We start from the raw sequence: 27,134 nt of genomic DNA, 5'->3' as shown, positions 1-27,134 counted from the left end.
ATTTTTTTTGATGTAAGAACATAGTAGTTGAGGACACTTAATATAAAGTGGGACCACATTAGTTAACATGAACGACTTGATTTATTACATAATCTGTCTTTACGTTAACAGCTTAATTGATCAATTTGCGCAAACATATCCAGCAATGCTAAATCTTTGTTGTTGTAAACTATTGCTACCTATTGTAAACTACCAAATTCATTTTAATGATATAAGCACACGTGGTTACCTATTTCCCCCTCATATATGACCGTATTAGCCAGGCCTCCATTCTCAACGCTGACGGCCATTCTGTAAACTCTGCCTGGCAGCAGATTTAACCCTGACAAGAGTATTTCCTTTGCCGTTCTACCCACAGTTTGGTTCCTGAGGACTTCACTCCCATTTGAGAGCGCAACACGGATGTGCTCCCATTCGCCGGAAGGTGGCGTCCAGGAGATCTTCAGTGCTCCGCGAACCGACAGATTCTCTATCACCAGATCTGACACCTTTCCTGGATCTAGTGATGGAAGCAATGTGGGGAAAAATGAATTCATTTTTATTTGTGTCTTTATTTAGAAATAAAAATATTAGACTAGCAACAGATTCATCAATCTTTTTCTTTTGTATGATACCATATATTAACCATACTTCTTCTTTCTCACTGTGATATCATACTTCTTAGAGGGAACTGCTGACAAGAGGGAAATAGCAGACTAAGAATAAATATAGTGCGGAGGGCTTTGCTCCAGACTAACAAGAAGTCTAGACATGTCACAAGGAGCTGGATTGCTTGTAGTAGTTGTTAAATATATTGAATATGCACTGAACTGTTCAGTTCTGGCGTGCAGAGAAGGGTTGCAGAAAGAGGAAGTATGTCTGGGTGCAACAGCCCAAGGACTGCAGAATGACGTTACACCAAAACTCCACCTGTTAATATCAGTTGTGTATATAAGCCGGAGTCAGGGAAATGTAAGTTAGTTGCGAACCTCCTGAATGTAATTCTTGTATTGCATTGGGGTAACATAACCCAAAGCTCAAATTATTCATTTATATCTAATAAATTACTAATATTTTTGACATTAAAGAAAACCTTTTCCTGACCTTTTTTTATTCAACACACATGGAATTGGCTAGATATTCCAACAGCAACAACATAAATGTAAACAGTGATATTCAGCTATTAACGCAATAATACTTGTCATGATTACCAGCAATCGTATCCCACTAGATCGCTGGTTCTCACTCACCAAACCATGGACTACACTTCCGCCTTTGATGGACTACATATTCATACATGCACTTCGCCCAAACACACATGCCTACTCATCTAGTCTGATTACATTCACACCACCTGAGGATTGTCAGAGACTGATTGCACAACCATTTAAGCCACACACTCACCCTTTCAGTTGGCCGAGTCTTGTTTATCCTATGATGACACTACAGCGCGTTTTTCCTTGTCTTGTTTACCCGTGTTTAGACCAAGTCTTGTATACCTGTTCTCCCTGCCTGCCACCTGCCTTTTGACCTATCGCCTGTTTACTGATTACGACTCTGGACTGCCTACACATACCTGTTTGCACCTGTATTGACCATTGCTTGCCTGACCACTGAATAAACCTGCATATTGGATCTTACCCCAGTTGTTTGTGTCATCCCACCGGTGTTACAATACCAGTGTACATTAGCAGGGGTGGAAAGAGTAACGAAACATCTTGCTCAAGTACCATTACTTTCCCCCAAATTGTAGTGTAAGTTAAAGTATCTTCTAAAAGTAGTGAATAGTTGTCACGATTATCAGCCAACAAGGCTCACTACACTGTGTGTCTAAAAAATCTTGTTTCTAGTCCAAATATCTAAAAAGAATTCTTACATTTTCCAGACCAGCAGAAAATAGTCTTGTTTTAAGAAATAATACACCAAAATTAAGAAAAGCGAAAAATATGATTATTTTGCTTGCACAATGTCAGATTATTTTGCTAATTTTAGGACAGACTCACTTAATTTTGATATATTATTTCTTAAAACAAGACCATATTTCTTGCTTGTCTAGAAAATGCTTCTTGATTTACGAATTTTTTGATATTTGGCCAAGAAACAAGACTAAAAATCTAAGTAAAAAGCATATTTGCGGTGTAGACTAGCTCTGTATACTCAACCAGGCTTTAACTGGACTACACCTCCCACCATGCGTTGTGCTAATCACCCATTACAGCTGTTACCTATCTGGACACTGATTACACTACACAGCTGCAGGACAATACACACAGAATTTAAACACACAAACCATCATTGTTGTGGACCTTGAAAGTGTTTCTTGGACTCTTTCTTGTTTATTCATTCATTCATTTTCTTGTCAGCTTAGTTCCTTTATTAATCTGGGGTTGCCACAGCAGAATGAACCACCAACTTATCCAGCAAGTTTTTACGCAGCGGATGCCCTTCCAGCCGCAACCCATCTCTGGGAAACATCCCCACACACATTCACTACAGCCTACCCAATTCACCTGTACCTTATGTCTTTGGACTGTGGGGGAAACCGGAGCACCCGGAGGAAACCTACGCGAAGGCCGGGAGAACATGCAAACTCCACACAGAAACGCCAACTGAGCCGAGGTTCGAACCAGCGACCTTCTTGCTGTGAGGCGACAGCACTACCTACTGCGCCACTGCCTCGCTCTTTCTTGTTTAACGATTGTTTAAACACCGACCTTCGCCTGCTTATTGGATTACTCTTGCGGACTATAGTACTGCTTTGCTCTGGTTGATCATTCTTTTTTTTTTAAATGCAGCATATGGAACTCCACTTCTGTTGTCGTGCCTCATCATAACAATGGTAAGAAGTGAGTATTATGCTGTGAAAATGATTCCACCTTATAACCAACAAATTTACAATGTAGCTTACATCAGTGCCATTCAGATTCATTTGATGCATGTGATTTGATGCGTTTGACCTTTGAACCCCGACCAACAAGCTACAGGTGTCTAGCAGGTGACGCCACAATCTATGCTCGGCAGCACTGACAGAATACATGCATGTGTTCGCCACTGGATTGTTTGGTTTGGGACTTGTGGAGCTGCGCATCGATGGCTCTTCCGTGTTTGGACTTTCAGCAGTGAAAATTAAACCACGCTGAGCTGAACTAAGCAGAACTTCAACTCTGAAAACTTGACTGAAACCGTTTGCATTTACTAGAACTTCTATGTTAACCTTGCTGAAAAATCCAGCTTAAACCAGCCTAGGCTGGTTGGCTGGTTTTAGCTGGTCGACCAGGCTGGTTTTAGAGGGGTTTTGGCCACTTCCAGGCTGGTTTCCAGCCATTTCCAGCCTGGTCTTAGCTGATCAGGCTGGGAGATGACCAGCTAAAACCAGCTTGACCAGCCTAGCCAAGCTGGAAGTCCAGCCAAAACCAGCTATATACAGCTTAAACCAGGCCGGTCAAGCTGGTTTTAGCTGGATTTGGCTGGTAATTTGACCTGACCAGCTAAGACCAGGCTTGAAATGGCTGGTAACCAGCCTGGAAATGGCCAAAACCCTTCTAAACCCAAGCTGGTTTACCGGCTAAAACCAGCCAACCAGCCTAGGCTGGTTTAAGCTGGATTTTTCAGCAGGGAAGTTTCTTTGGCACACTCTACATTGTAAAAGTATTGTAGAAATAAAGATGAGCTGAATGGAATGTGTGCATGAGTGTGAAAACGTAACATTCTGTAGTGCTTTTAGTTATTATTTAAGGCCATGTGTTGATTTCAAAGTAGGCATCCTTCGTCTTATTCAAAAACTCTAAATACATCTCTGTTGATCTTTTTTTTGTCAAGTAGAATTTAGCCTATATTTCATTCACAACACAACTAAGGAAAAAAATAGTTTTATTTTTTCCTGATGGATTAAACAAACCTCTCTACAACTTTAGTTGCAAAGATTTAACAAGGCATCCACTTAATTTGTTAAGTATGGCAAATATAAGGTTTTGTTTTGCACATGTTTATTTCAGAGTACATCATGCTGTGTGTATGTGTGAGTGAATAAGGCAGCAGGAACCGGGCTCTTTACAGCTGAGCTCATTTGTGTTCACCCTCCCAAATATGGTCAATAATGTGCTTTGGATTCTAGGTGTTGTGATCAACACCACTGGCGATTATTTCCTGTAGTAGTCCGCTCACCAGCGGTGTGGTCTCTGTTGAAGTTTACCTCCTAATGAACAACAACTCGCAGAGTTCACTGTACTCATCAACTCCTGCAATAGCTGACAATAATCCAGACAGTGTAGATGAAACTTTTATTGCCGAGTTTTGTTTCTTTATCAACTTTACGAAACGTTTTCCTTGTTTGATTCTCCCGTGTTTTTGATCCTTGCCTTGTTCATCGTTTTGATCCTTTGCTTCCTAATCCGACCTCTTGCCTGTATTTTGACCACGATTATTGGATTACCCTATTGGTATTGTTTTCCTCCTGTTTATGACCTTTGCCTGTATGGCCTTGATTCTATTAAACTGCATTTGGATTCGCGAGTCTTTTGTCTGCATCCACTTCGTTACACTAGGGATATAATGAAGGGTAATAAATGTGCATATAAAACCATCTCTGGAGATTTTGTGAGCTTACCTAAGCATTATACCTCCTATATAGGTATCAAGGTTTAACTTACAATTTACCAATTTAACTTAACAATTTAACTTACTGAATTAATGCACTAAGTAAAGTTTATTTATAAACTAATTTTGAGAGGATCACGTGCTTATGATTGCTTTCAGCCGGCCCTGCATTATTCAATTCAATTTGGTCAAGCTGTTCTCTCAATCGGACCAGGCTGGTTTTAGCTGGTCTCCTATCCTGGCCAGGCTGGTTTTAGCTGGTCTTTCAGCCTGGCCAGGCTGGTTTTAGCTGGTCTCCTAATCTGGTTAAGCTGGTTTTACCTGGTCTCCCAACTTGACCAGCTAAAACCAGTTAAGACCAGCCAGCCTGACCAGCTAGGACTAGCCTGACCAGCTAAAACCAGCTAAGACCAGCCAGCCTGACCAGCTTAAAACAGTTAGGAACAGCCAGCTTGACCAGCTAAGACCAGCCTGACAAGCTAAAACCAGCCTGACCAACTAAGACCAGCTAAAAAGTGGCCAAAACCCCTCTAAACCAGCCTGGCCCGCTAAAGCTAGCTAAAACCAACCTGACCAAAAGAGTCCAGCTAAAAATTGGCCAAAACCCCTCTAAAACCAGCTAAGACCCGCTAAAACCAGTTAAGACCAACCTGACCAACTAAGACCAGCTAAAAATTGACCAAAACGCCTCTAAAACCAGCCTGACCAGCTAAAACCAGCTAAGACTAGTTTTACCAGCTAAAACCAGCTAAGACCAACCTGACAAGCTAAAACCAGCTAAAAAGTGGCCAAAACGCCTCTAAAACCAGCCTGACCCGCTAAAACCAGCTAAAACTAGCTAAAACCAACTTGACCAGCTTAAACCAGCTAAGACCAACCTGACTAACTAAGACCAGCTAAAAAGTGACCAAAACGCCTCTAAAACCAGCCTGATAAATCAGCCATGAACAGCCTGGGAAACCAGCTAAAACCAGCAAAAACCAGCCTGACCAGCTAAAACCAGCTAAGACAAGTTTGACCAGCTAAAACCAGCTACGACCAACCGGAACAACTAAAACCAGCTAAAAAAGTGGCAAAAAACTCATCTAATACCAGCCTGACCAGCTAAAACCAGCTTAGACTAGTTTTACCAGCTAAAACCAGCTAAAAGTGGCCAAAACTCCTCTAAAGCCAGCCCGACCAGCTAAAACCAGCTTGACCAGCTAAAACCAGCCAAGACCAGCTTGACCAGCTAAAACCAGCTAAGACCAACCTGAATAATTAAGACCAGCTAAAAAGTGGCCAAAACCCCTCTAAAACCAGCCTGACAAATCAGCCATGACCAGCCTGGGAAACCAGCTAAAACCAGCTTGGGTAACCAGCAAAAACCAGCCTGACCAGCTTTGGCTGGTTTAAGCAGTTTTTTTAGTAGGGTTCCCCGGTTTCCTCCCACTGTCCAAAAACATGCAACTTAAGTTGATTCCAAATGGGCATCACAGACATGCTCCCTGTAAGTAGTTCTCTCTTAAGAGCAATCACTATCTGTTCATTAGCTACTACAGCTGGGGAGTTCTCCAGATCTACCTGAGCTCAAACTTCCCTCTCGCCTTGCAAACGGGAGGGAGCCCCGGGCTCGAGGATCTCATGAGCTCAGAGCTCTCTCCCGGGACAGCACGCCAAACAAGCTTTGTAATCAATCATCAGCTAAGTGTGAACTCTTGAAACGGCACCTTCATTCAACTTTTACTAACCTGCTTTTCCTGTGATCCATGTCTTATTAGAAAGGGCTCCACTCCTGGTACTGACAGACACTTGGTAGCTCCTCCCAGGACTCAGATTCTCAAACACTACATCTGTGTTGTCAGGCGGTAAGACTTTCTCAATAGAGTTTGAACCAGGTGTCGTCAGACTGACAAGGTAACTATCCACGTCCCCAGAAGCTTTATCCCACAGAACCCTGATGCTGTTCTGGTCGCCGTTGTTCTCCGTTCTTAGCTTAGAGACTGAAGCTGGAGCTGCACAGAGAGAGACGATTAGATTAGGCACATTACTTTTTGGGCTCTTTAAAGCTGAGCTCATTAGTGTTCACCCTTCCAAATATGGTCAATAATGTGCTTTGGATTCTAGGTGTTGTGATCAACACCACTGGCGATTATTTCCTGTAGTAGTCCGCTCACCAGCGGTGTAGTCTCTGTTGAAGTTTACCTCCTAATGAACTACAACTCGCAGAGCTCTCTGTGCTCATCAACTCCTGCAACAGCTGTTTAAACAATGCTGTAATACCTTGATGTTTAAAGTAAAAAAGGGAAAATGTTCTCACAATCCTTCATCTAAATGTGATGGATCTTCACTTCTGACATTAGTACTGGCTTTAGTGACCTAGGATCTGGCACAGATTGTCATGCATTTGGTTTTGATCTTGTTTTCTGCACACATTAGTGTCAGGATCCAGCCCTTACAGCCCTGTCACTCCTGTCTGTGTTTGATGTCTCTTTGCTTGTTTTGTGTATTAGTCCATGGCTGTCTCTTTTGTTGTGTTGGCCATGTGCTCCCCTTGTCCTGCCTCCTCGTCTTCCTATGCCTCGCCACCTTGTTCAGTCCTTGTTTGTCTAATTATGTTCACCTGTTCCTCGTGCTCTCTACTCCCTTTAATCCGGGCTGCGTCCGAAGCCGCATACTTCCATACTATATAGTACGCTAAAATCAGTATGCGAGCCGAGTAGTATGTCCAAATTCATTAAATTCGAAAATCAGTATGCGAGAAGTACCCGCATGACTTACTACTTCCGGCGAGATTCTGGATTGTGCATCGCATGCATGCTGCGCTATCCCATGATGCCCCACAAGCGAATTCATGAATGAGAGTAAAGCGACGCAACTGACGCAGGTAGGTCACGTGACCATGACAAAATGGCGGATGTAGTACGTCCGAATTCCATTCATAATTTTCACATTCATACTGTATAGAGCGAACTTTTCTAATGTCCGAGTAGTACGTTTAAATTCAAATGCAGTACCTACTGAGTAGTAGGCGGTTTCGGATGCAACCACTGTGTCATTTCCCCCTTTGTCCTTGCTAGTTCGTCTCACTGTCTTTTAGTGTGCTTGTCTAGCTAATCCTGTTAGTACTTGATAGAAGTTTGTATGCAGTCTAGCTTTGTTTCTTTTGTGTAGTCTTAGTCTAGAACTAATCTTTTTGATCTTGATCTTGAATTCATTTACCTTTCTGATTTTTCTCTTCTCTCAGCAAAGTTGCTGTCATTTTCCTTTGTCTTTCTGTTTGTAGCTAAAAATTTATTTCAAGTTTTCATTTTGCCATTTCTGTCACACCTGTTGCAGTGCCCTAGTTTGGACACTTGAGGGCACTTGTTTGTGTTGTAGTTTCACTTCATTTCCCATAATCCTTTGTATCACTGATTGTGTTGTGTTACAGCTGTTTCATGTTTGTTAATTTAGTCCTGTCTTTATAAACCCTCTTGTCCTCTGTTTTAGTTGCCTTAGGGTTTTGTTAGTTCCTCACGTCTGGTATGTTTGTCTGGTTTTCTAGTTTTTTGTATTACGATTATTTTTGGATTCCTTTTTGTGTTCGTTTTTGTTAGCACTTGTTAACACTCCTACCATGTCCTTGTTTTTACCCGTTTTTGGATTTTTGCCAGTTCCTTCGTCTTGTCATCCAGTTTTTGTATCTTGCTTATAGTTCTGTGCAAGATTTGAACATCTTTTTGGATACCTTTGTCTTTTTGTTAATAAATTGCTGCACTTGGATGTTTGCGTTTTGTGTGATTCTCCCCCATTCGTGACATTCTGTGATCCAGCAGTCCCAGTCTAGTCCTAGTCTTTTGTTAGTTCTTTATTTTTAGCTCCTTTGGCTGTGTTTTGCTTTCTGTTTTATTTCTAGCTACGGCTTATTTCTTTTGGCCTTTTGTTTTTAGTTTTAGTAGCTTTATTTAGTCCCTTGTTTAATTTTATTTCTCAAGCTCTATTTTTTCCCTCCTAAATATTTTTTGTTTTTACTTTGTTCTACCCTACTGAAAAAACGGCTGGTTTTAGCTGGTCAACCAGGCTGGTTTTAGAGTGGTTTTGCCCATTTCCAGGCTGGTTTCCAGCCATTTCCAGCCTGGTCTTAGCTGGTCAGGCTGGGAGATGACCAGCTAAAACCGGCTTGACCAGCCTAGCCAGGCTGGGAGCCCAGCCAAAATGTCCAGTTTAAGGCTGGAAATGGCTGGAAACCAGCCTGGAAATGGCCAAAACCCCTTTAAAACCAGGCTGGTCAACCAGCTAAAACCAGCCAACCAGCCTACTCTGGTTTAAGCTGGATTTTTCAGCAGGGTAGTTTGTTTTTTGCTTGCTCTTCTTTAATATTTTCTTGTCTTGTGTTTAGTCCTGTTGTGTTGCTTGTGTCACTCGCCTCCTGAGTCTCTGCTGGTTGTAAATCCCGCTTGGCTTGATGTTCCATCTGTATGCCACCCCTGTCCCAAACCTGCGGTTCTACTAGCTCACCAATCTCGTTCCTGGAGATCCGGTTCTCTGCAGGGTTTAGCTCCAACTTGCCTCAACACACCTGCCTGGATGTTTCGAGTATACCTATAGTAAGACCTTGATTAGCTTGTTCAGGTGTGTTTGATTAGGGTTAGAGCTAAAATCTGCAGGACACCGGCCCTCCAGGAACAAGTTTGGTGACCCCTGCACTAGCTACTTACCGACTGCTTGACCTGAAGTTTGGAATTTACCTTTCCTGACCAGCCTGTTCCACCCCCACAAGACTATTACAACTGTATCATCCATCCTTCCGTCACCCTGCACTATTGTGTGGACTGTCCTTCTGCATTGCCTTGGGTCCATCCCGTGAACAAACCTCGTGTTCTCCTGTCTATTCTGTGTTTGGTTTCTCCTTGCCAACCCTGACACATTAGAGTTTAAAAGGTGGAGTAGCTATGTTTACATCCAAACATGTGGAAACTGGATTATCACATGTAATATTTGTGGAAAAAGCCTGTTTCCTGATAAATTGGCAGCAAATGTATTGTGTGTTGCATTTTTAACACCTGAATCTGACGTTTCTGAACTGTATCTGATATATAATCTGAGTCCCAGATTGTAGTATGAGGAACATCCCAAAGGTGCAGAGATGGCTGTTATTTCTTTCTGGACAATCCAAATCCAAGTGTCCCATGGACACTAAAATGTTTAATATTGGGAATGAGGATGAGGATTTGATCAAAACTACAAACATGGCAGACATGTGCGATTGTAGAATGAATAGGGAGGCCATTGTAGATCTTTCATTCTCTCCAATGAAAGAAATGCTGATGTTGTTACTTGTTACTAAGTTGTTACTAAGCTGATCAACAGGGCGTTTTAATGAGATGCACAATTATGACCAAGTGGAACATCCCATGTATTGCCGACTCCTCTACTGTACACTTCACTCACAGGAAAAAGTAAATGTTTTGGTAATAGTTTCGTTTAGGTCACAATTCATGTTCTTAACAACCCATTAACTACATTGTAAAAAAATCAGCAACTTTACGGTTTATTCTGGCAGCTGTAGTGCCGAAAAAAAAGAAGCATAAATTAACAGCCGTTAAATTACAGAAACATCCCGTAAAATAACGGATTATAGAAATTTCCTTAAATTGACATTTCTGGTAAATTTCTGTAATATATTATCCGTTATTTTACGCTATATTTCTGTAACTTGACGGCAGCTAATTTACGTTTTTTTTTTCTGGCAACACAGCTGCCGGAAATAAACCGTAAAATTGCGAATTTTTTTTACAGTGTGACACTATAGCTTAATAAACTACCAATTAGCTATTTATTAAGCACGAATTCTGACCTAAACTGAAGTGCTACATATATGTTTAGGTCATGTAAAATGGGACGCAGCACATTCCGCGAGCCTATCCAGCTGGTCTTTGGTGTCACTTTGGTGTTGAAGATCCAATTGCAGGTTTAATAAGAATAGTCATGCAAGCATGCAATGGTCAGGAGATGCTGGTACATATGGACAATCCAAATCGTAGTCATCTAACGGCCTTGTGATTAAAATATGCGGCAATACAGAATATAACAATGAACAAGGCTATGGTCAAATAACACGGTAGGCAAAACAAACAGCAACACAAACACTAACAAACAGCGACAGAAACCAAAGAATCAGTAATGAACTGGTGTATCAGTGGTGCATAAGTAGTCCGAATGATTAGCGATAACATGTTTCATCAGTGATCGGGAACTGGTGCGTGCAAAATGGCGTGATGGGATTTGTAGTTTGTTAATGTGACGTGTAGTTCACAAGCGATCTGCCAGGAGTGAATCGCCGGTGATCGTGTAACTTTGTGTGCTGTTTAGATTTTACCTTAATTGTCTCTAAAGTAATTTTTCTGTAAATTAAAGTAAACATCTGTAATTCTTTCCCCCAAAGTAAAACAGTGTAGCATAAAAAACAAACTACATGAGGTTCCAAAGTTTTACGGATTTCTTTATTCTGTTGAACACTAAAGAAGATATTTTGAAGAAGGCTACAAATACACTGTATACTATAATACTGAATACTGTGGAAGTCAATTGTTACAGTTTCCATCTTCTTTTGTGTGCGGGAAAAAGAATCAGAACTCATAAAGGTTTGGAACGAATCACGGGTGAGTAAATGATGACAGAATGTTCAGTTTTGGGTGAACTGTACGTTTAAGTCTTAAAAATGCGAATGACTATAGTCAATCAAATAAATAAAGCACACACGGTTAAATAAACGAAATGATTAAGGCAACATGACGTAATGTGAGATAACAAAAGGTGAACAAGGTAACCTTTCAGCCCTTTAAACAGGAAAGGGTGTTAACATGCCTGCTTAAAATACAGAGGAAACAATTTCAAATACCTGTTTGTGCTTGTGTGGACGCTGAATTCTGTAGCTCTCCAACCTCTGTAACGACAGTGATGTTGTAGAGTCGTCCAGAAATCAATCCCTTCGTTGTATATGAAGTGGCTGTGCTCGCCACTGTCGAGTTCCATGCTGAATCTCTGCCACTGCTGTCTATGAGCACAATCCAGTATCGCTCTGTTTTGTCTTTACCAGGCTGCCATGAAACATCCAAGCTGTTTGCATCACCAGAAACCTGTAGATTTTCCACCGCTGAAGGTCCTAATGAAAATAAACACAGAAAGATGTTTAGCATTTTTCAAAATTATTACATATATATATATATATATATATATATATATATATATATATATATATATATATATATATATATTTTACTAGCTACAGAACAAACTGTTGTCTGATGACTTGCCTAAACATCCTTACTTATCTAGTTAACCTAAGTAACCTACTTAGGCTTTTAAATGGCACTTTAAGTTGAATACTAGTAAATTGTGTAATAAGTAGTAAAATAATATGATGTACAAAGACAAAAGAAATCAGTTATTAGAAATGATCAAAACTATGTTTAAAAATGTGTTAAAATGCGCACTATATATATCATAAAGAAATTCATAAAAGATTGGAACCGCTTGGGTGAGAAATAATAGAGTAATTTGGCTTTTTTTGGTGGAGCGATCTCTTTAAATCTTGCATTATATATACTCTCTCTCTCTTATTCTCTCTCTCTCTCTCTCTCTCTCTCTCTCTCTCTCTATATATATATATATATATATATATATATATATATATATATATATATATATAKAKAKATAKAKATATATAKAGATATATATATATATTTTTTTTTTTCATTTAATTTCATTTTTTTTACAAAGCTTTCATTTGTTTTGCTCATTACCCCAGCATATCTCAGTTGAGACACTTTATTCCTGATCTCTTTTTAAAATAAGACTATTATTTAATCTAATTTAGTCAGTTTTTGTTATACTACACTGTTTTACTTTGAGGGAAAGAAATATAGAGATTAAATTTAATTTACAGTTACTTAAGAGATAATTAAGCAAAAATCTAAACAACACGCCAAGTTACATGATGACCACCGGTTACTTAATAATTAATAAAAGCTACATAAACAAACTACAAATCCCATCATGCATCTTCATACACGCCATTTTAAATATTAATGCGTTGCACACAGCTGAAACTTGCTATCGCTCTTTATATATATATATATATATATATATATATATATATATATATATATATATATATATATATATATATATATATATATATATATATATATATATATAAATTTCTGTTTAACGGAGAGCAGATTTTTTTCAACACATTTCTAAACACAATAGTTTTAATAACTCATCTCTAATAACTGATTTATTTTATTTTTGCCATGATGACAGTAAAAAAATATTAGACTAGATATTCTTCAAGACACTTCTACACAGCTTAAAGTGACATTTAAAGGCTTAACTAGGTTAATTAGGTTAACTAGGCAGGTTAGGGTAATTAGGAAAGTCATTGTATGACAATGTTTTTTTCTGTAGACTGTAGAAAAAAAATTGCTTAAAGGGGCTAATACTTTTCACCTTAAAATAGTGTTTACAAAATTAAAAACGGCTTTTATTCTAGTCGAAATAAAATAAATAAGACTTTCTCCAGAAGAAAAAATATTATCAGACATACTGTGAACATTTCCCTGCTCTGTTAAACATAATTTGGGAAATATTTAAAAAAGAAAAAAAAATTCAAAGGGGGTGAATAATTCTGACTTCAAGTGTATATATACATATATATATATATATATATATATATATATATATATATATATATATATATATATGAAGTATTAGTGTAATTACAATTACACCAATTACTATAGTACTTGTTATGTAGTCATGGGTGTATCTAAGGATTGTCCCTCTAAAATTTATTTTCAAGATGTTTGAACATAGCGACTTGCTTTTTGAGGCTTTAAATGATTTATTTAAACCACTGTGTTTGTGCATTTTCAGAGTGTTTCACTGCGTGTCTTCAGTAAACCCTGACGTTAGATTTTTTTTTTCTTTTTACCTCAAAAGGGCTTTGGGCTTATTAAGCTGTATGTAAATTAGGGCCTCTTGAAAACCGTTTAAGACACCAATAGTGGGTCCTGACCCCCTAATTAAAACCCACTGCTATAAATGCCTATCATGTTTATTACTGCAGTTGACTACATTTGCAGAGTATATATGAAGGTAGTCAGGTATAGGGATAGATTTCCCCTCTGGCAGACATTATAATAACAGTCCTTCTCCATGCGCTCTGTGTGAACTGGTGTGCAGAAAGGAAAGGTGTGGACGCAGCGGGTCCCGCTGTGAATTATTCTTAGTGAAAGCTGCAGAATGTCCAACATCCTACATGTGCAAACATGATAGCGCCGCTCTTTGCTTTTTTAAGAAAGCTCTTCCTAATGAGGTTGTATTGTAAGAAAACAGGATAAGAAACCTTTAAGGTTGAAGGTCAAATCTTGGCAACCTCCTATGACTTTTTTCACACTTTCTCCATGAGTGCCATTAGAAAGTCAATATGTGCGAATATTATACAGCTTTGCGGTAGTTCGTGTTTACTCCATTCATTCATGTATTTGTATCATCTAAGATGTATAGCTGGGTTTAGGGGTGGGGTATGGTGTCATGCCTCCTTATAAAAAGAATCATACATTTTCACGAGACTGAAATTGTATGAATTCGTATAAATTAGCCACCATACTGACAAAACATCACACAGTTTTGATTCTTCGTGAGATCTGGCTGATATATCTGGCAGCCTGATTGGTCACACTTTATTTTGATGGTCAGTTTGGTCTAACCTAATATAACTTAATTCTCATTAGGTTATAAGTAGACCGTTAGGTTGGGGTTAGTGTGAGTTGACACGTACTTGCAAAGTTTCCTATAGTCAGTTAAATGTTGAAGAAGCAGTCTACTAAGGCCCCGTTTACACTAATGCGTTTTTGTTTTAAAACGCATAAGTTTTGCTACGGTTACGCCATCCGTCCACACTACGCCGGAGTTCTCGAGTGCCGAAAACGGAGCGTTTTGCTGGAGAGGCCGTTTTCATTCTGAAATGCTGCTCTTAGTGTGGACGAGGAAAAACGGAGACATCTGAAAACGGAGGCGGGACTGCTAAGATTCGCTAGCTGATTGGGGCTTTTGTTTCATTGCGTATCCTTCCCTTATTCGTCAAGTCCCTATCACATGACTATAACACATGGTTTCAATGCTACCGGAATGCCAACATGGGCACAGAAATGGAAGCGTTGTTTGCACTATTGTCTGTTTTAGGCGCCATTGTGCAGGTATTCATTTGTTAAGTTTAGTAGCAACTCGACCTCGTCGTCCATCCACAAAAATACCTCTCTTGCTTTCTTTGCCATCGCGTTTAATGTTCAACCGGCGTTTGTTGACTAACAGTAACCAAATGCTGAGCGAGACACATGCTTTCTGTTTATACTAGAAGGCGCATGCCCAGAGTGCGCGAATGGTCACGTGATATACGTTTTTGGTGGCGTAGTGTGGACGGAGATTTGTTCAGAAACGCTAGTGTTGACGCAGATCGTTTTTGATCCAAAACGCCGTTTTAAAACTAAAACGCACTTTTGTAAACGGGGCTTAATACGCAAATAGACCATAAAAATAAAGTGTTACCATCTACTTTTTACAATTTTTTACATGACGGAAGTTCCAACATCTGTCACCGATTAAGCACTGGACCCCACAGGGCTAAAACCGCACCATATCTATGTTTGTAAGACAATTTTACAAATGACTTCTTTGTAAGCTATCAATACTCAATAATAAAAAGGTCTTGCATGTGCTTATTTAGTATATTTTCACAGGAGCACTAGGAGTCTGAAAACGGTTTAGAAACAAATTCTCCGTTATAGAGAAATGCACGTTACAGTAAATGCTTCTGCTCTCCTGTGACTGTATCATGTATGTTTACAATTATAAACTTCCCAATTTTACAATATTCAACATAGCACTCAGATATGTTTATGACTACCTAAATTATTTGTGAAACTTAATTATCAAACATAATATTTTGTATTCTTGCAATTGAATTGCATTTAAAAGTCATTCAGCTCAATGGGCATGTCACCTCTTACATAGCTTCATGGCAAAGTAAAAATGCAATAGCAGCATGTAGTTACTTCCCTGCATTCATCCGCCAATCAGTCGGTCATAAATTTCTGTGACAGCACACAGTGGAAGAGGTAAAGCGGTTCCTTGAAACCAGAAGCCAGTGTTAATGAAATAACCAGCCCAGAGTCCTGACCTAAACCTTAAAACTGAATGTTATAGCAGATAAATCTGAAAAAAACCTCACAATAGCTACTGAGGTATGGAAGAGACTGAAAGAAAAGCTGATCAACCATTACCATTGCCATTTACACATCTTTTTCTGACAAAAATGGGAATTTTTAAATGTATTTTGCCAGTTTGTATACTCAACAACAGCACTTTATGACTGAAAACACATCAATCTAAAAGCGATCCTTAAAGTGGCAGTTTTTGTGTTGTTCATGTGTCAATGGAGACACCTGAAAATGAGTGTCGTTAAAATTCGTCATGCAAGTACACAATGTGTGTAGAAGAGTGTAAGTCATGCGCAATCAAACACAAAAATGGTGGCGTATGAGGTAGAGTTGTTATTGCTCATGTGTTTGTCAACTCTTCTTCAGCAAAGTGTGGATTTACTTCACATTACAACCAACAGCAGAGATGCATCTTACTCACGCAGCTAATTCTACATACACACCAGTGAAGAGTCGCCAAATGACAGCGTCAAATACTAGACTGACATACATACAGCTTGGTTGATCATTTTTGCAGGTGCATAAATGTGAAAAAAACTAAGAAAGAAACAAATTTCTTTCAACAAAAATAGTATGATTCGCACTTTGACAAACATGTTGGAAGTATTTTTGTTCCATCAAAATTTGTGGTAAGGAATGATAACCCTCCGACAAGCCAATCTAGAGCAAAATAGTGCTTAAAATGTCTCTTAAACGCAGTATTTGAACCTCGAATATCTGAAAAAAAAAGAACCACCCCTTTTAATAGGCTGGTATTGAACCTAATATATATACATATATATATATATATATCCTCAGCTGCTTCAGAACGCAGCAGCACGAGTGGTCTTTAATGAATCTAAAAGAGCACATGTCACTCCGCTGCTCATCCGTTTGCACTGGCTGCCAGTTGCTGCTCGCATCAAATTCAAAGCTCTGATGTTTGCTTACAAAGCGACTTCTGGCTTTGCTCCTTATCTGCTCTCACTTCTGCAGATTTATAGGCCCTCCAGAAACTTTCGTTCTGTGAATGAACGTCGCCTCATGGTTCCATCCCAAAGAGGGAAGAAATCACTTTCCCGAACTCTCGCACTCAATCTGCCCAGTTGATGGAATGAACTCCCTAACTGCATCAGAACGGCAGAGTCACTCGCTGTCTTCAAGAAACGACTAAGAACTCAACTATTTAATCTCCACTTGCCTTCCTAATCTGCAATTGCCTCTCTGGCTCCACCGCTAACTGTACTACAAAAAAAAAAAAAATTACTAATACTTTCCTTCTTAGACTTTAAAGACCTGAAACTTGCCTACAGCACTTATTCATTGTTGCTCTTATAGTTGTGTAAATTGCTTCCTTGTCCTCATTTGTAAGTCACTTTGGATAAAAGCGTCTGCTAAATGACAATGTATATATATATATTTTTTTTTTATTTTCTTTTTTTTGAGGGGGAGCTGTGCCCCAGTAGAGCTTTACGTCTAGCAACACCTCTGATGTCTGATAATGTTTTGGGGTAATATCATAATTTAAACCTCGCGTCTACATGAAGTCGCGGGTCACTGCACATGTTATATAAGTGCGACTGTAATCAGACTGACCTCTGAGAGCTAACGAGTCTTTGTGTATTTTAGAACAAAAGAACAATGAGCCGGATGGGAGGGAGAGAGAGCAGTCTGAAAGCACTGACCCACAGTCAAACTCCTGTTTTGGAGTTTAGCCCAGACGCGCACACACACAGCACATTATCAGCACAGGCCGACTTTTCCTCATATTTACAGCTTCTGACATTTGGCCATTTGGATTTCCCCGGCACATAACACATCGAGATTTACATAATCTGTTTACACCAATTTTTAAAGGGACAGTTCATTTATTTTTCTTTCAACTTAGTCCCTTTATTCATCAGGGGTCGCCACAGCGGAACGAACCGCGCATCCACCAACTTATCCAGCATATGTTTTTCGCAGCGGATGCCCTTCCAGCTGCATCCCAGAACTGGTAAACACCCATACACACTAATTCACACACACTCATACATTACGGCCAATTTAGTTATTCAATTCCCCTATAGTGCATGTGTTTGGACTGTTGGGGACAAACTCCACACAGAAATGCTAAGTGGTCTAGTTGGGACTCGAACCAGCGACCTTTTTGCTGTAAGGCAGCGGCTCTTAAAGGAATAGTTCACCCCAAAAATATATGTTTTAAAGAAAGCCAGACACTTTTAACCTTTAACTTCATTAGTATTTGCTTTCCTAACCAATAAATTCCATAGTATTTATTTGGAATTATTATGTTTTCAGGTTGTCACGTTTCTTCAAAATATCTTAAGGTCCCGTTTACACGAATGCATTTTCGTTTTAAAACGCATAAGTTTTGCTACGGTTACGCCATCCGTCCACACTACACCGGAGTTTTCGAGCGTCGAAAACTGAGGGTTTCGAAAACGCTGGAGAGGCCGTTTTCATCCTAAAACGCTGCTGCTCTGTCTTAATGTGGATGGGGGAAAACAGAGACGTCTGAAAACGTTGCCATTAGGGCAATCTGATTGGGGCTTTTCCTCAATATTAAGTAGCTTACACATACAGTTCAGTCTCGCATCCTCTCCCTGTAAGTTCGGACTTCACAAGTTTGATATGGAAAACCCTTGAGGACATGTCCGGTAAATCTTCAAAGGGAACAGTGTACTGTATAACCTTATTCACATCATCCCGGCTACGTCGTTTCGGTTTCTCAACAATAAAATGTAAACATGATTTAAGGAACTGCCTATTTTCATTTTGATATTAACAACTTAACAGACAGCAGAAATGCTTGGACGTCGTGCTGCATCTTCACTGTATGCATATTTATAATAAAACAGAGCCTATATAACATCACTGCCTCCTTTCATTTTCATTGAAAATACCAAACGTATCCTCTGCTTTGCTGAATGTCAGTTTTGATAATCCATAATAGCCATTATAAAAGTATAACGCACAATAAGTTTATACATTATCAGAAATAAAGGCAAGCGATGAGTCGAAATACAGAATGTACGTGGTTACATTAATTATTATCTTTTCACTCAGCCAAAACACGTTACCTGTGAACAAGTAATCGATTCAAAACACCAAAGTCGGGGAATATGTCGTTAGATAAATACAAGAAGATTAATTAAATATCACGTTTAACAAATATAGAGAGATTAGATCCAGCGGGACCAGCACAGCTCTCATCTGGGTAGAAATGCTGCAGCGCTTGCCTGAGAGTGTGTGTGTGTGTGTGGTCACGTGATGTGTGTTTTCAGCATTTTGGTGTGGACGGAGAGCTGCTCTGAAATGCTGGGTAAAACGTTAGTGTGGACGTGGATCGTTTTTATTCTATGTATATATATATATATATATATGTGTAAATATATTTATATATATATGTATATATGTATGTATGTATATATATATATATATATATATATATATATATATATATATATATATATATATATATATATATATATATATATATATATATATATATACACATGTGGCATATATTACAGTTTTTTACAATCATTTTGCCACAAATATCAGAACTCTGGTGTCAATTTTCTAGACACAAGATTCACAACCAGTGCCAAAATTGTACGTTTTTGCTAAACTCTTAACTCTTTTTTTCCAAATGTTTGGATACAATACACTCAAGTCAAAGATACTTTGTTCATTAAACTACGATCACCTTTTCAATATAACACAATTACACATCAAGTTGATCCCATTTCAAAATGCAGCTCAAACATTACACTTGAAATAAATGCATATTCATTTTCTTCACATGATGTTGTTATCAACTGATACAAGCACTCACAATGATAAATAACTGCTGCGTTACTCTTGATGCGAGGAAACTGATGTACAATGTTACATGTTAAGCGATGAAAGTTTCAGGATAGATCAAATGACATCAGATACCACAGAAGATGACCCAACTGGACTACATTATCTATAGATTTCACCTTTATTCATCCTTATTCAATAGTTAGGGTTTCTTTGTTCCGTGTACCACTTTTACAGACAGTGATTACAGATTTGACATCTCAATCACAGCAGACCAATGTCAGACCTGGATTCACACTGACAGAAGGATCTTTCCAAGATTTTTGAGCAATTAAAACACCACTGTGCCGTAGAGGAGAACCTGTGACCAAATCCACAAGACCAGACTGATGGAAACACAGATCCCGAAATAGAAATCTGATATATACAGTTGAAGTCAGAATTATTAGCCCTCCTGAATTATTATTTTTCACCAATTTCTATTTAGAGGAGGGAAGATTGTTTCAGCACATTTCTAAGCATAATACCTTTAAAAACTCATTTCTAATAACTGATTTATTTTATCGTTGCCATGATGACAGTGGATAATATTTGACTAGATATTCTTCAAGACACTTCTATACAGCTTAAACTGACATTTAAAGGCTTAACTAGGTTAATTAGGTTAACTAGGCAGGTTATGGTAATTAGGCAAGTTATTGTATAATGATGGTTTGTTCTGTAGATTATCGAGAAAAAAAATTAGCTTAAAGGGGCTAATAATTTTGTCCCAAAAATGGTTGTTAAAAAATTAATAACTGCTTTTATTCTAGCCGAAATAAAACAAATAAGACTTTCTCCAGAAGAAAAAATATTATCAGACACACTGTGAAAATTTCCTTGCTCTGTTAAAAATTATTTGGGAAATATTTTAAAAAATTTAATTAAAAGGGGGCTAATAATTCTGACTTCAACTGTAGAAATATATGCGAATTACATATGTGATATAATAGTAATATGAATTTTACATTTATAAAATGTCATGCAATTCAAAAATATCAACTATTACAATTACAAATATTTAAATAAATGTGCGTAAATATATTATCTATTATGTTATGTTTTACCTCTACAAATATATTACCTATAACTTGTATAGGTGACCATATGGCTGTATATGAACACACTATATGATATGGTTGAAAAAAACGTAAACAGTGATTTTTGCCAAACTATTGACTATTAAGACATTTTATATACAGTTTGTGTAATCCAGTTGTAATTTGCATATGTTGTCATATATCATGCAATATATCAGCTTTCTATATAGGGAAGTGCTGTGAGAAAAACATTACAGTGAACTTACATTATGACGGAGTGAATAAAACTAGTTTAGTGTATTCACTGTCTGTTCTGTTCACTTTACACTTGTTTATAAACCATTATGAAACCTGTATCGTATAATTTAAACAGCAATATTTAATGATTGTTAAAGATTGTATGCATCTTGTGTGCTGGTGATTTAAAGTTGTGTTCCTGTAGTATTTGTATGATAAAAGTAATATGTGAACCAATGATCCTGCAAATGCAAGACTTCTTTAAGGAAATCAACTCAGCAGGCAGAGTTTTGAATACTGGAGAGTCTGTGGTAAAACTAGGGACTGTTTAGAGTTTTGTGTCAAGAGTTTTGAAAATTGACATCAGGTTTCTGAAATTTGTGGCAAAACAACTGAAAAAAACTAATTTTAGCCATGCCTGTGCCATTAGGGCAGCATGGTGGCACAGTGGGTAGCAGGATCGCTTCACAGCAAGAAGGTTGCTGGTTTCAGCCTCGGCTGAGTCAGTTGGCATTTCTATGTGGAGTTTGCATGTTCTCTTCATGTTCGTGTAGGTTTCCTCCGGTTTCCCCCACAGTCCAAACACATGCGCTATTGGTGACTTGGGTAAGCTAAATTATCCGTAGTATATGTGTGTGAATGAGTGTGTATGGATGTTTCCCAGTGATGGGTTGCAGCCGGAAGCGCATCCGCTGTGTAAAAACATGTGCTGGATGAGTTGGCGGTTCATTCCGCTGTGGCGACCCCAGATTAATAAAGGGAATAAGCCGAAATTAAGTGAAGTTTATTTATAAACAAATTTCGAGAGGATCACGTGCTTATGATTGTTCACAGCTGTTCCAACTTTAGCTAACGACTGATTAGCCTATCAGATGATCCTTAACTCACTATAAATAACCAGACTTTTCTCATCTCAATATCTTCGTCTTGAAGAACAACCCCCCACCCCCCACCCACCCACCCAAACCTACTTTCCCTCCTTTCAAATGGGCGTCACGGTGGCCAGCGATTAGCGCTGTTGCCTCACAGCAAGAATGCCCCTGGTTTAACTCCTTTCCAAACCAGACGGCATTTCTGTGCGGAGTTTGCTCGTTCTCCCTGTGGTCGCATGGGTTTTCCTCCGGTTTCCTCCCACAGTTCAAAAACAAGCACCCTAAACAATTAATCCGAAATACTTTAGCTAAACTCTGAGTACACCTATCAGCATCCATATCTGACACTTAGCTACAACAAGCAGGAGGGGGAGTCATCAGGATGTACCTGAGCTCAAACTCCCCTCCCGCCTTGCAACGGGAGGGAGCCCAGGGCTTGAGGATCTTATAAGCTCAGCGCTCTCTCCCGGGACAGCACGCCAAACTAGCTTTATTATCAATCATCAGCTAAGTGTGAACTCTTGAAAATAAATGAATGAGTAGCAAAATGTATTGGAAAAGATGGACATACTTTTAAAAGTTAAGTCATACTTCTGTGGTTATTTTGGTTAAAGTAACCTAAAGATAATACTAAATGTAGTGTAATGCATTTCTGAGATATTAATATTGTAATGTAACTTGTCCAATTGCTAATGTTCATTAACGATATTAACGGGGACTTGGAGTTAAACTGTCTATGTGTATCTCCGCTGAAGCTACGCCACCCAACTTGCTCTGAGAGGGAATCGAATCGGCGACCTTCCGCATGGGAGTCGGTTTCTCTACCAAGGAGGCTAAAGACCACGGCCTCTAGCGTCTGTCGCTAGAGCACCTTTAGAAATCAGAGGAGTGAGGTTTACCTGCACAGCACCTACTAGTTACACCTGCACAATGTAGCTAACACAGCAGATGTGGCATTAGAATTTGTGAGTTTGTATAAATTGTTAAATAGGATAATCTGTAAAATAAAAAAAAATCTGTAAAATATTTAAAATAAGTATATAATTTTGGTAACACTTTATAATAACTACATAATAACTACATACACTATAAATCATTTATTAAGCATTAGCAAATAGTGAATTCATTATCTGTTAAGCCTTAACTCTACATTAATAAACGTTAGTAAGCAGTTTATAGCTGCAGCTACAAATGCTCTATTCTTGACTTATAAGCAGCTGTATAATGTGCTTAATAATTGTATTTTCATACTTAGTTAATGATTTATTTTTCATTACTAAATTATGTATCGCATTATTTACAAACCATTTGTATTTAAGAGTAGTTGAGGGTTTTAGGATGATTCAAAATGTGTTAGTAAATGATTAATAAACTATTGAAATTAACGTTTATATATCTTATTAATCATGCATATATTAATAGTTAACTAATATGTTAATAAATGCTTTATTAACTCAACTTCATACAGTTTTGTGACCTAATCTAAAGTGAGGACTATTCATGCTTTATAAATCCCTTATAAATGAAATTAAAGGGTCAGAATCAAATGAACAAAGCATCTTTGCAATGTTTTCTAAAAAGTACAATTTTGATAAAGTTTAAACATTGCTGAATAACAGAAGTGTCAAAATACAACATCCAACTGGATAAAACAACAACAACAACATAGTAATTTAACAATATAATAAGATGCAATGTTTAAACTCTGCAGTGATTTTATTTTAGATTAGGTCGCAAAGACTTATTTTTCATTTGAAATGAATGAGTTGGACATTATGAAGGACGAATAAATGAATAGAAATGAATAATCTCATTCTTTTTGTTTAGAATTTAACTGAGCCTTTATTTGTCATTTATAAGGGATTTATAAAGCATGAATAGTCCTCACTTTAGATTAGGTCACAAAACTAGATGGAGTTGAGTTAATAAAGCATTTATTAACATACATAGTAACCATTAATATATGCCTGAATAATAAGACATATAAATGTTGATTTCAATAGTTTATTACAGTTTTTCTAGTTTGCTTTGACCTGGTTAAAGAAACTAGGCTCCTCTTCATTTTCATTATCACTATCCCAGCAGAGCAGAGGACCGGTCTTGCAAATGTGTAAACCCTTTCTCATTGGGTTGACACATTTTCCCCACCATTTTTCCAAACAGTTAACACAGATGTCATTCAAGCAGTCCAAACTCCATTGTTTTAGTTTTGGTAAGCAAACAGAATCCATCTGTTCCTAACTATTAAAAACTACCAACATCAGTATGAAATCACTGAAGCACCAGTTTGACACTCCTTCACACAAATCTTCAATTAGCAATCAGTCTGCAAACCTTATATAAACGATGGAAGCTCTGTGTTGTTCTGTGCCAGCATTGATGGAGGAGGTCAATATGGCTATGTCCTATACTCCCAATAGTTTTGACTGTATATTAGTTTACATGTGTTTTCTCTAATATTTAGAGTATTTTATTACTTTTGTCTGTTTTTTTATATACAGTATTTCAGTTTTCAGCCACAGTTTGAAAAATGTCATGAATTCAATATATATTCAATCAAAGCACATCTTATTCTTGATCCAATTCTTTGCAAAAAGGCGAATTTGACAGCCCAAATAGAGACAACAAATGCCATTGGCTATAAGCTACAATGGCAAGCAATGGTGGTGCACTGACTTCTGTATTTTGTTTTTTGTTGTCCATTGTGTAATGATTAATTGAAAGAGCTCATATACTTGTTTGCAAGTTGTGTAGTTTGAAGGTGAAACTAGCTTTTGTTGCATATGTTAAATGTTTTGACACGATATGTGCCTTTTGCAAGCTAAATGTGTCATTTTGCCCATGAGTGCCGCTGTTTAGGCCTGTGTGTTAACTGTTTTGAAAATGTGGAGTTTCAGTTGACAACTGCATCCAAGCAATCGAGAAAAACTGTAATCATTTACTAACTCATTCTGAATGATCCTAAAAACCTCAACTACTCTTAAATACAAATGGTTTGTAAATAATGCAATACATAATTTAGTACTGAAAAATAAATCATTAACAAGTATGAAAATACGATTATTAAACACATTTTAAATATGTTTGTAAGTCAAGAATAGAGCATTTAGCTGCAGTTATAAACTGCTTACTAACGCTTATTAATGTAGAGTTGATGCTTAACAGATGATGAATTCACTAGACGCTGATGCTTAATAAATGATTTATAGTTTGTAGCTATTATAAAGTGTTACCCCTCTTCTCCCTTTTGAGAAATAGTTACTCTTTACTCATGAGTACATTTTTCTTTTACTTGAGTCGATTTATAGACGTGTAACTTTACTTTTACTTAAGTAAAGTTTTTCGAAAGTAACAGTACTTTTTCTTGAGTAGAAGATTTTATTACTCTTTCCACCTCTGTTATTTTTACAGTGTCAGATTAAATATGTGATGCTTTACTTTACTTGGATCAGTCTGGAAACTACACGCAAAAAGTAGCGCATTGAATAAACAGAAATCTTACTAGTCTGCAGGGTGACAGCGTGTTGAGACTGTTGCTTTTCATCCAGCGTTGATATTACATCCAGGTGATACCACGTTCCGGGATCTAAACTCTCGATTTGGCACTCGGAATGTTCTCGGTCTTGACGGCAGCCTTTCGAATCTGTGTGTCTGTCCTTGACAGAAACTGTGTATTGACATTTCACGTTTGCGTTATCCAGCGTGAGGCGTATTGAGTCAGTGGAAGAGATGACTTTCACGATTTCAATGCTACATTCCGTTGCGTCCACCACCATGGTACTCTGAAAAAAAAATTTGAAAAACTTTTAGAGGACTGATTAAGTGGCATACATAGTCGCATATACAGTAAACTTACCAGTATTCCGCATGCTGCCCAAACAGCGGCATGAAAGGCTTTATTTCTCAGCATTGTAATTATTTCTCTTCACAGAAATCCAACGGCAAAATGCACATCGTTCCTCTGTGTGTATCGCAGAGACTCCTAAAGCACTTTCTGCGAATCCAGTCGCCTCCGTGGGAACGGCTAACTTTCACTCGTTAGCGCAGGACAATCAGGAACGTGCGAAGGAAAACAATCCAGTCTCTGAAGGATATCCTCAATCAAAACGTCTACAGTAGCATTGCTTCTGGAATTCCAGTGGAGACGCATTTTGTAGTCTGTGTGTTGGAAATCTTTCGCTTAAAATACCCTAACATTACTAGACTTGTACATGACAGTAATAAGGCAGAAATTTCTTCAAAACACACGCTCCTCTACAAACGTTTCGGGTTATAAATACCAGTCAAATGGAACTTGCTGGAACAATAGATGTCAGTGACTTTGGGCTCCATGAACACTCAATACAGCCCAGCCCCGCTTCCTTCCTGTGTCCTCAGCGCTCCCACAGAAGGATGTGTTGAACAAAGCAACCCATAGTAACAGCTAATCTACAAATGGCTGGCATGTAAACATTTTTGCAGTTAATATTTTCAAACTCCTATTATTTTTATCCCAGTAAAGCTGCGTTCACGTAATCCGTACTGTGTAAAGTACTATAGATATAAAAGTGACTTGACTTTCTCCATTTCAAGGTTTGATTTTTAAGTACATACACTTTCCTTTGTCTTACTCGTTTATTTATTAGGGGTCACCACAGCGGAATGAACCGTCAACTATTCCAGCATATGTTTTACTTCCAGGCGCAAGGCAGTTTGGTGAAACGCCCATACACTCTCACATTCACACACATACACATGTCTTTGGATTGTGGGGGAAACCGGAGTACTCGGAGGAAACCCAGGCCTGCATGGGGAGCAGGCCCGGATTGGCTAATCGGGAGGACCGGGAGAATTCCCGGTGGGCCAGTCCGTTTTTTGGCCCGAGGGCCGGTGTCCCTAGCTGCTTGCGCTCTCAGCAGTTGCACTTTTTACATTTATATGTTTATTTGACCATAGCCTCAGTCTTTTTATTCATTATTGTGCCGCAGATCTGCTCTTTTTATTTATTTTCTCGCAGCCCCGTGAGCAAAATGCAGCCCGCAGGTTAATGATGACGTAACTTAACTATCATTCCACCCCAAACAGCGGCACCTTAGTGAATATTAATGAATATTAACTGCTCAATGAAAATCAGGTGATTCACTACATTAAAAAATCTGACATAACTTGATCAGAAATATAAAAAGGGGAGAAAAATAGTAGGGTGAAAAAAAAAAAAAAGAGTAGACATCAATTTCAGCAGATAACAGTGCAATACTTAAACTTTATCTTGGCCATGAATGGAAGCAGGGATACTGGTCTGTAGTTTTCAAGTAGCATAAGGTCCAGGTTGGGTTTCTTTAGCAGTGGGGTTACCC

At 38.3% G+C, this 27,134-nt stretch overlaps 2 protein-coding genes across 6 annotated transcripts in view; both read right to left on the bottom strand.

Moving 5' to 3' along the window:
* Positions 1 to 26,105, bottom strand: part of ptprb (protein tyrosine phosphatase receptor type b) — a 95,272-nt gene extending 69,167 nt beyond the window's left edge. For 2 of the 4 annotated variants that reach the window (XM_021474899.3, XM_021474898.3), the window contains exons 1-5: positions 25,655 to 26,105; positions 25,301 to 25,580; positions 11,438 to 11,701; positions 6,306 to 6,569; positions 230 to 499 (exon numbers count right to left, since the gene is read on the bottom strand). In XM_021474899.3, coding sequence (XP_021330574.2) covers positions 230 to 499; positions 6,306 to 6,569; positions 11,438 to 11,701; positions 25,301 to 25,580; positions 25,655 to 25,708 — 1,132 coding nt within the window. In that variant the 5' untranslated portion in view covers positions 25,709 to 26,105. 4 annotated transcript variants of the gene reach the window in all.
* Positions 1 to 27,134, bottom strand: part of rab3ip (RAB3A interacting protein (rabin3)) — an 847,807-nt gene that overhangs the window by 636,954 nt on the left and 183,719 nt on the right. The window lies entirely within an intron of this gene.

Source organism: Danio rerio, chromosome 4 (genome assembly GCF_049306965.1).
Source record: "Danio rerio strain Tuebingen ecotype United States chromosome 4, GRCz12tu, whole genome shotgun sequence".
In the NCBI taxonomy this organism is placed as follows: Eukaryota; Metazoa; Chordata; class Actinopteri; order Cypriniformes; family Danionidae; genus Danio; species Danio rerio.
This window is presented reverse-complemented; position numbering and strand designations above follow the sequence as displayed.